The sequence below is a fragment of the Metopolophium dirhodum genome, chromosome 1 (genome assembly GCF_019925205.1).
Source record: "Metopolophium dirhodum isolate CAU chromosome 1, ASM1992520v1, whole genome shotgun sequence".
In the NCBI taxonomy this organism is placed as follows: domain Eukaryota; kingdom Metazoa; phylum Arthropoda; class Insecta; order Hemiptera; family Aphididae; genus Metopolophium; species Metopolophium dirhodum.
This window is the reverse complement of record NC_083560.1, coordinates 80,254,298-80,269,278: the sequence shown is the minus strand read 5'-3', so window position 1 is coordinate 80,269,278 and position 14,981 is coordinate 80,254,298. Positions and strand designations below refer to the sequence as shown.

The following is a 14,981-nucleotide window of genomic DNA, read 5'->3' as shown; positions in this document are numbered from 1 at the left end:
AGGTTTTGAGCTGTTTACACACATTTAAAATTTGAAATTTTTGATTGTGTTTGACATTGAATGTCATATATTATAATATATAAAGTTTAAAAGTTTTAAAAGTTTCAAGTACCAATACGGAATAATATTTTAAAAATACAACAATACACTAAAATCGTTAATCTTTGTTTGAATATCTAATTTCGTCCAAAATTTAATTTAAATTATATATTATAATCATGTGTTATAAAATTAATTATAAAAAGGTGGGCAAGTGAGTGTCGATCTGTTGTACAGTGGCTACAAGTGGGTCACTGTAATAGATGATGTCAAATTTGAATTCAATGATACAATATCATTGTATAAGAAAAACAATTCTGAGCGAAGACGGTCAGTCAGCCTATGATAATACTAAATATATATTTGATGATATTATTCAATTATTGTGAGTAAAGTAATTTATATAATATAACCTGTGGAACCTTGTTTTAAATTTTCAATCCTTAGCTATAATAGTTGAACATTTTATACGTTTTTAACTACAAAATAATTATTAAATTTTAAATTTTATACATTTTGTCAAAAATCGAACTTTAAATGGTCCTAAAAAAAATGTGCTTATGTATTTTTAAAGTTTTTAACTGTTATTGTAACAATATATCTAGAGTTTTGTATTACATTTTCACGCATTTTTAGCCCAATAAATAAAATTTTATTATTATTTATAGAAAAAAAAACTAAAAAAATTGGAAACTTTCAATGTTCGTATAAGTACAGTTCAAAACGCATCAAAATATTTTGAAAATTGTAACGTCTATAGAAAATGCTAATATAAACAACCAGTAAAATTTGTTTTAGAGTTAAACCAAAAACCAAAATGAGATTTTGTCGAAAACTGATTTTGGGTGAACATTTTTTTGTTTTTCTCGGTGGTTCTAAAAATTACTGGGAATTTCGACCTCCCTATATGCACCAACTAGATTCACTTTCCCATCAAACAAGATACTGAAGTTGAAAATCGAAGCATTATTTTGACTACTTATCGTGTACACAGACACAAAAAAAAAAATTAAATTAAATTAAAACATGCATCTTTGTAAAATCAATACATTCATCGCTCCGCTCAGAATCTAAAATTGAACAATATATTTATTTCTAACTACAAAATAATTTGAAAATTTTCATTTTGATAAAAATGTAAATCTTAAATGCTTCTAAAAAGAAATCGAACTTGTTTATTTTTAATATTTTTAACTGCTATTGTCACAATATGTGAGGATCTTTGTATTAAATCTTAGATATTTTTCCTAACGAATAACATTTTATTGACTTCAGCTATAGATATATATAGAAAATAAAACTAAAAAAAGTTTAAATTTAAAACGTCTGTAAGCAGTTTAAAATGTGTTGAAATATTTTGAAAATTTTATCGAGTAAGTAAAATTATAAAATAAACATTTGGTGTAAATTTTGAGTATCTACAGTTATTCGTTTTTGAATGAAATACAACAAAATAAGAAAATTGTTTCATGAGAAATCAAGTGTATCTATAATGTCGTAAAAATTTGAACTTCAAACGCATCAAACGAAACATAAAAGCAATTTGACTTTCCAATTTAACTTTTTTTTTTTGATAAAGGCAGTCAAAATGATGTGGAATATTCTATTACATTTTAAAATCTTATATATAAAGAGAAAAACTTTTATGAACTCCTAATTCATATAAACGATATGAAATTTTCGTAATTTTGATGAATTTTGTAACAATTTTTGTCAAAATTCTAACTTCAGACGCTCTTCAAAAACTATTGTGGACTTACTCTGAACTTTTTTTTTTTAATTTCCACTGTTAACTACTTGTGGTGAACCTTGTATTACATTTTTAACGTTTTTTTTAGAGTATTTTAAGTATTTTCAAAATATTTTATTGGCGTTAATTTACAAGAAACTAGTAAAATTTGTTTTCAATTTTATCCTGATTTTGGGTACAAATTGCCGTTTTTCCTTAATTTTTTTTTTATTTTTCCCTGCACTTTTGTAAATTACTAGGAATGTTGACCTTCTAAATTCATTAACTAGATTGTATTTACAAGCGATTTACTGGAGTTTAAAATCGAAACTGATTTTCGTCTTACTTTCTGTGCCTTTGAGAGGTTGGAACAGCGTGATCCGTGGCACCTCCAACAGACTCGTACTATTTATGCGCGAATCTGTTCCCATTTTTCCGCTATAGCTCACCGAACTGCGCGTAATTCTTTTTAGCTGGCTCTCTGGCGGTCTCTGCAGAGTTTCATATTCCCTTTCGTCTTGGTCCTTGGTGGTCATACTACCAGGTCGATCATCCTTATTATTTACATTGACAAAATATATCAATTAAATAAATTATTCACAGGAAATTAAGTAAGGAACTTCAACAATGTTTAAAAGCAAAAAGTCTAAATCCATGGATTGCGATTTACTTACGTGTTAAGATATATTTTGTTAAATTAATCATTATATCAGAACTTATTTCGTATGTGTTATGTCATTGTATCATACGTATCCATTTCTTCCATTTGACAAAAATACATGACTAGTGTGTGAAAGGTAAATTACGATTTATGATTTTTGAAAACACACGTATCAACGTCTACGCTGTACAAATACATTTGGAATCAGCTCGTTGCTATAAGAACGTATATATGTATTATATTGTATACGAACGTTGGGATGTGAATTAATTTTTGAAATCGCATAAAATATGTTATATTATAATATGTAACACGCGCTTATCCCTAGTTACGAGATAGTTATTTTTCGTTTGTCACAATCGCAACACTGACACAACACTCGAGGTGGCTGTCCGCACACACCGCCACTAAGAATAGTGCATCATAGTGCATCATAGTGCATAATAGTGCACTGACGCGTCGCTACAGACCGGAAGTGCAATGACTTTTAAAACGGTGTTGATATCGTCCCACGGACAGGTAACGGTGGCGCTCTTGGTTGGCGTCTTCCTGGTCATGGCTTCGCGGACCCACAGCAATCAGATGGTGATAAGCGCCACCGGCGCCCGCAACACATATTCCGCGATGAACGTCGTCTACCAAGTGGCGTACTTGGTCGTCCAGCTACCGACAGGCCTATTCGCGGACCGCATGAACTCAGTGACGATGCTGGCCACCATCATTGCCGGGCTGGCCACCACGTCAGCCATCTATCCATTCGCGCTGGCCGGCCTCTCTTCGTGGTCGTGGACACCATGGACGTCGGCCATTCCCGCCATGATGACCGGAACCCTTTACGCCGTTAACGGCGCGCTGGCCGGTTCCTGGTGGCCGTTCATGAACGTCATGCTGTCTAACTGGGCGCCGCCTGAAGAACTAGCGTATATGTATTCCACCATCAATACAGGTTTACCCAGTGGCATAGTGGCCGGAAACATTTTCACCGGCTTCTTCTACAGCCTGCATGGTTCAGAATTTGGTTACAGCTTTTTCATCATATCCGTTAGTATATTATTATGCCTCTCAACCAAAGCGATACCTAGTGGACATATACATTATACACATATATATATTATTCATAAAAATACAAATAATTGTATAGCTACGAGCTAAGCCCAAGGTGGGTGGTTTTCAAAAATCTTTTTTTCAATCTTTATTTCAAACAGCTGGTTGAATAAACTGTCTTATAAGTATTTAAATACTTAACATTAAAACTAAAATAATTTCATTTATAGGTACTTTCATTGGTTGAACTGTTCGGGACTCGAATTTATCTACATTTTTCAAAATCATATTAATTATTAATACTCGTTGTAGTTGTGATATTTATATGATTGGACGCTGTTCCAGTATAGGCCATATGCATGACGTGGAGTATTGCCTGGTTTATAATGTTCCACCATCATCCGTCTGACGACCCGGGCGTCCGACCATCCGAGCTCGAACGCTTGACCACCAGCGTCCACCCTAAGGCAAAACTTCCGGTGCCGTGGGCGGAAATCGTCACTTCGTTGCCCGTGTGGTCGGTGATGTTAGCCAATTTCGGTTCGACTGTGTTCTACGTAGTCCTCATTATGTACATGCCAGTGTATCTTAAGTACACAATGAAAGTGGATATCGCGTACAATGGTTTCTTGTCCACGTTACCGCCGCTCGGCCAAATAGCCGTAATGTTTACTGCCGGGAGGTGTGCATCGTTAGCCCAGGCCAAAGATTGGATGAACGTCTCAGCCATCAGAAAAGTAAAATTAGAGTGTTCACGATCGAATAATCACCTTTCACATATAACACGTTTCTGTATATAAGTATTGGTACCTTTCCATTTTTCTACAAATGATAAGATAACGCGACCGAAACGATTTTATAGGGACCGCCACTGGCTTTTAGCCACTGCCAGAGTGCCCTACGGGCTACGACCAGATTGAGAATAAAACACCTTTTATAAGACATGATAGAAAGTACATTTATCGGATTATCAAAGGAAATTGTAATACAAAAGAAATTCTAGACAAATAAAATGCATAAACAATTTTGCGATGTGCCATCCTGGCCATCCTGCTATTTATTGGAATGCACATATTGTATACATATGCACATATGTGTAATTTGTATTATACAACGAAATATATTAATTTAAATAATAACAATAATAATACAAGTACCTAAACCTAATACCTAAAGTATGAATTTAAAATGAATATGATTGCACGGTCATATACGACAATATATTGATGACCTGTTGGCTGGTATCTGTTGATGAATAATAATAATAATAAATAATAAACAGGCTAGGTTACTGTCTATCCCAGTTGAGTTAAAACTATACATTGCTAAAAAACGAAACAAATTTTTATACTGTGGTGGCAACGTCGCTTAAAATATACTTGCTAAAAAGATATAATTATATGCACAATCGTAAAATGTGCCGGAAGCTACATTGGCGGAAATCGGGGGGCTCGGGGACGGGGATTAGCCCTCCCTCAAATATCCCATTAACCACCCCAAAAATATACAGTTTCTTAGATGTGTGGGATTAAAGCCCATCCATTCACATTGATTTTAAAAATGTTAGTCCATCTAAAATTGTAATGGCTTTCCGCTTATGGGCAACTTCCGTACCAATAATTAATGTATAGAATAAGATGTAGATTCAATATAATACGCACAAAAAAATACATAGTATATAGCTTATTTTTTTATTCTTATGAAATTGCTATAAAATGCATCTTGCAATACCTGAAGGAAACATGACATAATCTAGGGCCGCTGCTATGACGTATTATACATTAATAGGTACCTATACTAATGTTACTACAAAATCACAATTTTTATTATTATTTATTGATGAAATATATTATTGGTTGATCAAACATTACAATTTTTTCTCTAGGTTTTTAGTTGTATAGGTATGGCGGTGCCAGCAATCCTACTTACAGTTGCGACGGCTATACCGAATAGTTACATCTTCTACAGTTTTCTAGTAGTATCGTACAGCCTGTCTGGTTCGGTGTTCTCCGGTTTTCGGGTCAGTCAGATAGAAATGGCTCCAAATTTCGTGGCTGTAATCACAGCCCTTGGTGATATTTTCGGCAGCCTAGCAATGAACCTTACTCACATAGCATTCATTGTGACCATCGGGGATTCTTCCGATCAGATGGCATGGGACGAAATATGTTGGTATTTGAGCGTAATACTTATTGTGTGTCTTGTGCCGTTCGTCTTGTTTGGAAGTAGCAAAATACAACCGTGGAATACACCCGAAAAGCCAGAAATAATCGAACCTATTGCAATATAATGTCACGTGTAGGAATAATAACGATATATCGTCAATTTTTATGTCGATAAGACTTCTTCGATAAATCAAGGCTTTCAATATTTTCAATTAAACAATTCGATTTGAAGCAAAAATTTTGTACCTAAAGAATAACAATTATAATTAACCTGAACATTATTTCAAAAAAGATTTTATATATGGTTGCAACTCCAAAAATGTACCACTAAAATATGCTAATCAATCTTAATCGATATTTTAAAAAATAAATCGAAACTAAAAAAAGGTCAGCTGAAAAGTAAGTGTCTAGGAGTCACTGTAATGAATGTGTTACATATTTAAAAAAATAAAATATAATATAATATTTTCTAAACCTTTTATATAAATACATTTTTTATTTCTCCACAACCATCAATTTTTAGTTTCTTAATTAGATAGTTAAATTAGGTAATGATAATTATATTTTTAATAAATCAATGCATTTTAATTGTAATTACTCATTATTAAGTATTTGAGCCTTAATAAAATAATAACCAAGTTTTCTAAGAAGTAATTTACTCTTGTTTTTCAATAGTTCAATTACTCAGAATTATATTACTCAAAATATCGATATTCGAAGTGATAAGCATAAAAAGCTTCTAATTTATCTTTTTTCATAGTATTTTACACATTTATACTCCACAGTACAAATTGCCAAATTTTCAATTGAATTTATACACTAAACTCTTCTGTAGACTCAAACTGAATCTGTAACTGAATAAGAATAACGTAAAAATTTCCAAATCAAAATACATACAAAAAGTCAAAAAATGATGTAAGATATAATTGTTATCATGCAACTAACTAAATTCTAGTAAAACAGAAAGTAAAAGTAAAACAGATTTCTATATATTTAGTACTAGATATCGAACGCCCGCCATAATTTGAAGACGGGTTGTCTGGTATTTTATAAGGTAAATATTAATTATTATAATTTATGTTGTACCTATTGTAATTTTTTATTTCTATAGGTACCTGTGGTTTTTCAAAAAACAAAATATCTTACATAAATCATTTTGAATACAGCGGCCCATACAAGAACCGGATTCCTGATTTCCCAATCCGATCCCCGACTACTAAGTATATTTAACGAATCATTAATAATGATATTATTGGTATTAAAGTAATTCATTTGAATTATTAGACATTACACTACACTGAGCACACTAATACAGTAATACAGTAGTATATTGTAAATATAAGAATGTTAGACTAATGAATAATAGAATATAATTTAAAGTTAATAATTATTATTTTATTCAAAACCAGAAATCAGAAGTACCTTTGAAATCATTTGAATATTTTGAAATTTAAATAATTATTTTAAAATATAATTATAAACATAACTTCAAATATATATTTGAAATTCAATAAATGTCTAACCTTCTTAAACTTGAAACTATAACAGACTTAGATTAGACTTGGTTAACAGTTAATAATTTGTTATAAAATTTATTGATTATTGATGATAAAGCAAATTTTCTTATGGTATTTTATTTTTTTTCGATTTTTGGAAAGTATTAGGACAATTATTATTTGAAAATTTGTTAAACTAACCATTTTAATGAAATCTACATAAAATTCCCTATCGATGCACCATATAAAATATACCTTCTCGTTTACCTACGAGTCATTAGTCTTATCTTTGAACAGACATCCACAATATTTCGGTAGTAAAATCATGCATTCATCACTATTGAGTTTTAGAGAAGTTTTACGGACCACAGACTTGTAATTAGTGACATTTTGATGAATAATTAATCAATTAAATTAACACTAAATGGAATTTTCGATGTAAATAACTGTTGTTATCCTTTTAGCGGTTGTGTCAACTTTATTTTCTTAGTACTTAAGTTGAAATAAGAAAAACTCTACTCTCGTGGAAAGACCAATTTGTGAGTTATACATCATTCATGCAGAAAAAAAATACCAAGTTAGCTTTCAACTTCTTGTTGTATTAGTTATTTTGAAAAATACTATGGATATTCAACTTTTACCTTTTAAATATACCAACTAGATTCAATTTTCTTTCAGAAACATAGAGTACAGACACTAATAAATTAGAATTATTATTAGAATGAAGAATAAAATACATTTTTGAACACTTAGATTAAAATAATTAATAGTTTTTCAATATCTATTATAAATTAGTTATTGATTTCTTATTAATTTTTTAATTTTCAAAATAAAAAAAAAACTAGAGGATTCGTTCTGTAGTATTGTAGGTCTTGAGGGTATCTCATCGTTGAATAGGTCACAGTTGTAATAGATGAATTACAATTGCGGATTTGATTGCGATAATAAGTTATTGTATACTAAAAACAATTTTTAATAGAGACAGTTAACTTTAAGTATCTGTTAGTTTTCTAACGATAGATAATTATATATTTAAAGGTTATCTATTATAGTAATTTATTTTTCTACCTATTAATAATACAGTAGGAAAGTTAAACTTGTTTATGCCAAAATCATATATTAAGTATTACCTAATCAGTAATAATTGTAAAATTATTTCATATAATATTATAATAGCTTTTAACTTGTAAGTAAATACCAACGTACACTATACTCTGTTCCAAAAGAGAACGGTCACTTTTCGTGCATACAACTGACGGCTGCGGCAGAGCAATGGCCAAAATTCCCCCACCTCGCCAGCCATTGTTTCTCGAAGACGTCGACGTATACGTGAAGTATACACAAAATGACATTTTTAAATAAAATGTTTTCGGTAAAAATTAATTCAACATACCATATTATAGGTACCTACTAAAAGTAAAACTAATTACTATAATTACTTTTATAGCAATAATATCATAAATAAAGTAGTATTATAGGATTACAGACCAGTCTTCGCTCAGAATCGTACCTGCCTTTACAACAGTGGCGGAATTATGGGGGGGGGGGAGGGATATGGAGATATATCCCCCCAGAGGCATTTTTTTCTAGAATAACCATAATTAAATTCCCGTAAGCACTTGGCTTTAAAAGATTTTAAGATAAAAAATATTTTAAAATGAGAAATAAGAATTCATGGATATTATCATAGTTGTTATTTTACTAGTAATTATAAAACTACGATAGCTCAACAATTACAATATATGACAAGACAATTGTTCCTACAGCTCACGGACTAAGATAAAATGGACTGGAGACAACAATATGGTCTGTGGGGGTCGGGGGACGGCCACGAAAAGGTGTGCTTTGCCTTTTGTACATACATTCATAGCCGTGAAAAGCTGCTTGAATGGACTTACGATTTTATCTGTGCATCGGGACTTTAAGTTAAACCCCGATGACGTACTGGATATTTTGGCGAAAAAAACAAAAAGGAAAATTGAGTTGATATCATAATTTATTAAAAATACATTTAATCTTATTTAATTGGTTACTTTATTGTCTTTGAAAACCATTATTTACCTCATTTAATTTATAATAGTAAATTAATATAATATTATGATATATGAGATTTAATGGTCAAGGCGGTTGTGGGGGGCTATGCCCCCCACATGAACGATAATATACATTTATATCCCACCCCAGAACCAATCCCAAATTACGCCACCGCTTTACAATAATTTTATATCATTGAATTCATATTTAACAAATTCACAACAGTGACCCACACGAAAACTGTACAGCAGAGTGATTAACATTTTCACACCGTTTTTTCTCGATTATTTTAAAAAGTACTGGGAATTTATCCAACGTACTTAACTTTATCCGATTAGCTACCAGAAACCACGTTAAAAGTTGAATTTGGTATTTGTATTGCTCCTAAAAGTGGTGATTGACAATTAAACAATTAAAAAACCATTGTAAATTTAATACATTCATTGTAGTCCGCTCATAATTTAAAATATCGAGTCAATGACAATTTTTAAGGAGTATTATATAGGCAGTTTTAATAAAACCTGAAGTATAATTGAAAACATTTAAAATGTCAACGTATTTACTATGAAAAATAACGTCCCAAGTCATTACTACTTTTAATAATAATTTATTGTTGCAGTGAAATGCTGTCAAATACGTATTTGGCGATGTTCTTCAATTTTCAACTCTCAATGGTAGGTATATAGTAGAATTGTAAAAATTGTATTCTTGATAAAAATAAACTAGTGAACTGGTACAATGAATTAGTATTTGCAGTTGATTACCTTAATTTGTACCTATGTTTTATTATCTACATATTCAAAAAAATAAAATGAAAATGTTGTACATATTGAGTGTAAATAAAAATTGCCTACCTACAACGTTTTATTGAAAATAATTTGACTACATTTAAAATTCAATAATAGTTTATATTGAAGAGAAAAACAAAATTCCCTCGAAGTTTTGGACTTAGTACTTTCGTACTATTATAGTATATGTTTTAATAACTTGAGACATATTGTTGATTGGAATGTAAAGTGTCTGTAATTCCCACCTCATCCTATAGTTGATGATGCCCGCGGGGTAAAAGTATGCCTTATGACCAAGACCGTATTCAATTCATCATCTATATATAAATAAACCTAAACATCAAAACATGTTTAAGCTCCTTAAATATAGTTAGTGCATAGAAATTTGCTGTGCATACATTTTTACTTTAGTTTCGTCGTAGTGTTCGTTTATATTACTCTTTGAACCGCGGTTAGATGATATTTATCCATGTGCTTGAATATAAACATTTCTATCCGGTTATATTAGGTGCGTTACCCTGGCACCCCAAGGTAAAATTTTCGACTTGAAAACTGTTGGGTATTATGTTATTTGTTATGTAACAATTTGTAACCACAAAAAAAAATTTTGTAATCACACCGGTACCCCCGAAAAACCACTTTACAAGTTCCGGGTGCCAGGGTAACGTTACCCCCGGCGCCCCGTACAACAAAAAATGAAAATTTCGACTTGAAAACTGTTGGGTATTATGTTATTTGTTATGTAACAATTTGTAACCACAAAAAAAAATTTTGTAATCACACCGGTACCCCCGAAAAACCACTTTACAAGTTCCGGGTGCCAGGGTAACGTTACCCCGGCACCCCGTACAACAAAAAATGAAAATTTCGACTTGAAAACTGTTGGGTATTATGTTATTTGTTATGTAACAATTTGTAACCACAAAAAAAAATTTTGTAATCACACCGGTACCCCCGAAAAACCACTTTACAAGTTCCGGGTGCCAGGGTAACGTTACCCCGGCGCCCCGTACAACAAAAAATGAAAATGTCAACTTGAAAACTGTTGGGTATTATGTTATTTGTTATGTAACAATTTGTAACCACAAAAAAAAAATTTTGTAATCACACCGGTACCCCCGAAAAACCACTTTACAAGTTCCGGGTGCCAGGGTAACGTTACCCCCGGCACCCCGTACAACAAAAAATGAAAATGTCGACTTGAAAACTGTTGGGTATTATGTTATTTATTATGTAACAATTTGTAACCACAAAAAAAAAATTTTGTAATCACACCGGTACCCCCCGAAAAACCACTTTACAAGTTCCGGGTGCCAGGGTAACGTTACCCCGGCGCCCCGTGCAACAAAAAATGAAAATTTCGACTTGAAAACTGTTGGGTATTATGTTATTTATTATGTAACAATTTGTAACCACAAAAAAAAAATTTTGTAATCACACCGGTACCCCCGAAAAAACCACTTTACAAGTTCCGGGTGCCAGGGTAACGTTACCCCGGCGCCCCGTACAACAAAAAATGAAAATTTCGACTTGAAAACTGTTGGGGATTATGTTATTTATTATGTAACAATTTGTAACCACAAAAAAAAATTTTGTAATCACACCGGTACCCCCCGAAAAACTCGATGTACAATATGTATGATTAGTATTTTATATACTATACGATATCGGACATGGCTTCATAATTGGAGAGCAAGCTATATTTGATGGTCAAATGAAAATGGTCATAATTAATTAGGAGGTACTCATATAAGATTACCTCGGCAATATTAAATTAATGGATGCAATGGATACAATTTCATCAACAGCCAATAAGCTGTTAAAAGGTATGCCATCATACATACAAGTTAACCGGTGTTCCGAACCTAACCTAACCCGATCTTTTCTGTCCAGAATTTTCTTTAGACAATAGATATGAAGTAATATCATTGACTGCTTATGAGGGGAAAATAAACATTCAAGAAAATATTAACAACTTCTTAGATAAGGAATTTATTGAGTGTAAAAGCTGCAAAAGTGAGAGAGTTATAACTGCCAGCATAAAAAACCATTTGTTGATAGAACTACTATCATTACCTACAGGTACTTTATACATTTTTAAATAAAGATAAAGAAAATCAATAAATTTATGTTTTTTAATCATTTTAATTCTTATACATTGTTCTATATTCTCAGATCTAGAAGCATCAATAAGCATATCCAATCTGAGTGATATAGGAGCAATCCAAAACAATTATGCAGGAGAAGTCCATTTGTATTTAGATGATATTCCAAAAACAATAAAAATTAATGATATTTATTTTTTGAGAGGAGCTATAGGGTTTTGTGGACAAGACCGGTGGGGATTAAGAGTGACCACAGGACACTATAAAGCGTTTGCATACAGATCAAATGACCAATGGGAAGTGTATGATGATCTCAGAGATGGCATATCATTAAATACAAAAAAGAAGGAAAATATTGAAATGCTATTGTATTCAAAATAAATTGTAAATATAAAACGTCAACATTTCGAATTAATTTTTATTTAAATATATTCCGTTTCCAATTAATACGTGAGGTGCTCAACAGGCATGTGACATTTATGTAAAATAAAAAAAAACATAGTTATCTTACTACAATTATTAGCAATTAATTAAAAATAATGCTAAAGAACACTTTACTGAAAATTAGAGTGAATTAGTAAAGTATAAGTTTAACTTATTTAACTATAAAAATTGTATTCAATGTAAATAATATAAAAGTATACTAAAATTAAATAAATAAAATTACAGGTAAATCAATATAAATTAAAACGATAGTCTGTCAGTTCATACTACTAAGTATATATTTTTAGTATACATTTATATTGCTGTAATTAATTGTATTAATCGAAACTTCTCTTTAGATCTAAATATATCACCTCATATTTCTCAATTGGTAGTAAAATGAGGCTATTTCAGCAATAATCAATAGTTTGTCAACAATTTGGGAAATCCATCGAAAATTGGATACAATTTTTTTTTAACTTAGAGTTTTGTACAACCTAAGTGTAAAATTGTATTCAAAATTTGTCCAAACATGAAAATAATGCCCAACAGTTTTCAAGTCGAAATTTTCATTTTTTGTTGTACGGGGTGCCGGGGTAACGTTACCCTGGCACCCGGAACTTGTAAAGTGGTTTTTCGGGGGTACCGGTGTGATTACAAAATTTTTTTTTGTGGTTACAAATTGTTACATAATAAATAACATAATACCCAACAGTTTTCAAGTCGAAATTTTCATTTTTTGTTGTACGGGGTGCCGGGGTAACGTTACCCTGGCACCCGGAACTTGTAAAGTGGTTTTTCGGGGGTACCGGTGTGATTACAAAATTTTTTTTTGTGGTTACAAATTGTTACATAATAAATAACATAATACCCAACAGTTTTCAAGTCGACATTTTCATTTTTTGTTGTACGGGGCGCCGGGGTAACGTTACCCTGGCACCCGGAACTTGTAAAGTGGTTTTTCGGGGGGTACCGGTGTGATTACAAAATTTTTTTTTGTGGTTACAAATTGTTACATAATAAATAACATAATACCCAACAGTTTTCAAGTCGAAATTTTCATTTTTTGTTGCACGGGGCGCCGGGGTAACGTTACCCTGGCACCCGGAACTTGTAAAGTGGTTTTTCGGGGGTACCGGTGTGATTACAAAATTTTTTTTTGTGGTTACAAATTGTTACATAATAAATAACATAATACCCAACAGTTTTCATGTCGAAATTTTCATTTTTTGTTGTACGGGGTGCCGGGGTAACGTTACCCTGGCACCCGGAACTTGTAAAGTGGTTTTTCGGGGGTACCGGTGTGATTACAAAATTTTTTTTTGTGGTTACAAATTGTTACATAATAAATAACATAATACCCAACAGTTTTCAAGTCGAAATTTTCATTTTTTGTTGCACGGGGCGCCGGGGTAACGTTACCCTGGCACCCGGAACTTGTAAAGTGGTTTTTCGGGGGGTACCGGTGTGATTACAAAATTTTTTTTTGTGGTTACAAATTGTTACATAATAAATAACATAATACCCAACAGTTTTCAAGTCGAAATTTTCATTTTTTGTTGCACGGGGCGCCGGGGGTAACGTTACCCTGGCACCCGGAACTTGTAAAGTGGTTTTTTCGGGGGGTACCGGTGTGATTACAAAATTTTTTTTTGTGGTTACAAATTGTTACATAACAAATAACATAATACCCAACAGTTTTCAAGTCGAAATTTTCATTTTTTGTTGTACGGGGTGCCGGGGGTAACGTTACCCTGGCACCCGGAACTTGTAAAGTGGTTTTTTCGGGGGTACCGGTGTGATTACAAAAATTTTTTTTTGTGGTTACAAATTGTTACATAACAAATAACATAATACCCAACAGTTTTCAAGTCGAAATTTTCATTTTTTGTTGTACGGGGTGCCGGGGTAACGTTACCCTGGCACCCGGAACTTGTAAAGTGGTTTTTCGGGGGTACCGGTGTGATTACAAAATTTTTTTTTGTGGTTACAAATTGTTACATAACAAATAACATAATACCCAACAGTTTTCAAGTCGAAAATTTGACCTTGGGGTGCCAGGGTAACGCACCTGGTTATATTTATGATATTACTCATATCAAATTATTAAGTTCATAAATCAGTGATTATTTGTATCTTAATTGTTTCATTCGTTTATATTAACGTATCGTAAGGAGGGCAAGCTATATGTTAAAAGTTACCAAATAATATATTTAACTCTAAAAATGTATACTTAATGTGAATATTAACTATTGTCACAGACCAAAGTTTAAAAAAATATTTCGAATATTCATTTTTTTTTTTTATCATCTTAATTAAATTTTAGTGATTTTGACACTTCCAATTTTTTCAAATAACTAACAACTTTGGTAAACATTTAGTCGACTAAACCTATTTTGCCTTCTTTTACACATAGTAAGTACTTGATTAAGAAATTGTATTTTTTAAATTTTAACACAGCCATAGATAAGTATATAAATGATTTTATTTAACATAC

The 14,981-nt window shown here is 31.8% G+C and overlaps 2 protein-coding genes across 2 annotated transcripts; both read left to right on the top strand.

Moving 5' to 3' along the window:
* The first annotated feature begins 3,832 nt into the window (after window positions 1-3,832).
* Window positions 3,833-5,763, top strand: LOC132942127 (sialin-like). Its single transcript, XM_061010439.1, has 2 exons — window positions 3,833-4,210; window positions 5,359-5,763. The coding sequence occupies exons 1-2, from the start codon at window positions 3,833-3,835 to the stop codon at window positions 5,761-5,763; spliced, it is 783 nt and encodes a 260-aa protein (XP_060866422.1).
* Window positions 5,764-11,583: 5,820 nt separating this feature from the next.
* Window positions 11,584-12,927, top strand: LOC132937038 (uncharacterized). The gene is made up of 3 exons (XM_061003867.1): window positions 11,584-11,782; window positions 11,850-12,038; window positions 12,132-12,927. The coding sequence occupies exons 1-3, from the start codon at window positions 11,734-11,736 to the stop codon at window positions 12,440-12,442; spliced, it is 549 nt and encodes a 182-aa protein (XP_060859850.1). The 5' UTR covers window positions 11,584-11,733; the 3' UTR covers window positions 12,443-12,927.
* The last annotated feature ends 2,054 nt before the right edge of the window (window positions 12,928-14,981 follow it).

Bases quoted from the DNA above. Each gene is read 5' to 3' on its own strand.
- LOC132942127 (XM_061010439.1), top strand. From the start codon at position 3,833: ATGACGTGGAGTATTGCCTGGTTTATAATGTTCCACCATCATCCGTCT. The intron at 4,211-5,358 runs GTAAAATTAGAG...TTTTTTCTCTAG, and splicing joins ACGTCTCAGCCATCAGAAAA to GTTTTTAGTTGTATAGGTAT.
- LOC132937038 (XM_061003867.1), top strand. From the start codon at position 11,734: ATGGATGCAATGGATACAATTTCATCAACAGCCAATAAGCTGTTAAAA. The intron at 11,783-11,849 runs GTATGCCATCAT...TTTTCTGTCCAG, and splicing joins AGCCAATAAGCTGTTAAAAG to AATTTTCTTTAGACAATAGA. The intron at 12,039-12,131 runs GTACTTTATACA...CTATATTCTCAG, and splicing joins ACTACTATCATTACCTACAG to ATCTAGAAGCATCAATAAGC.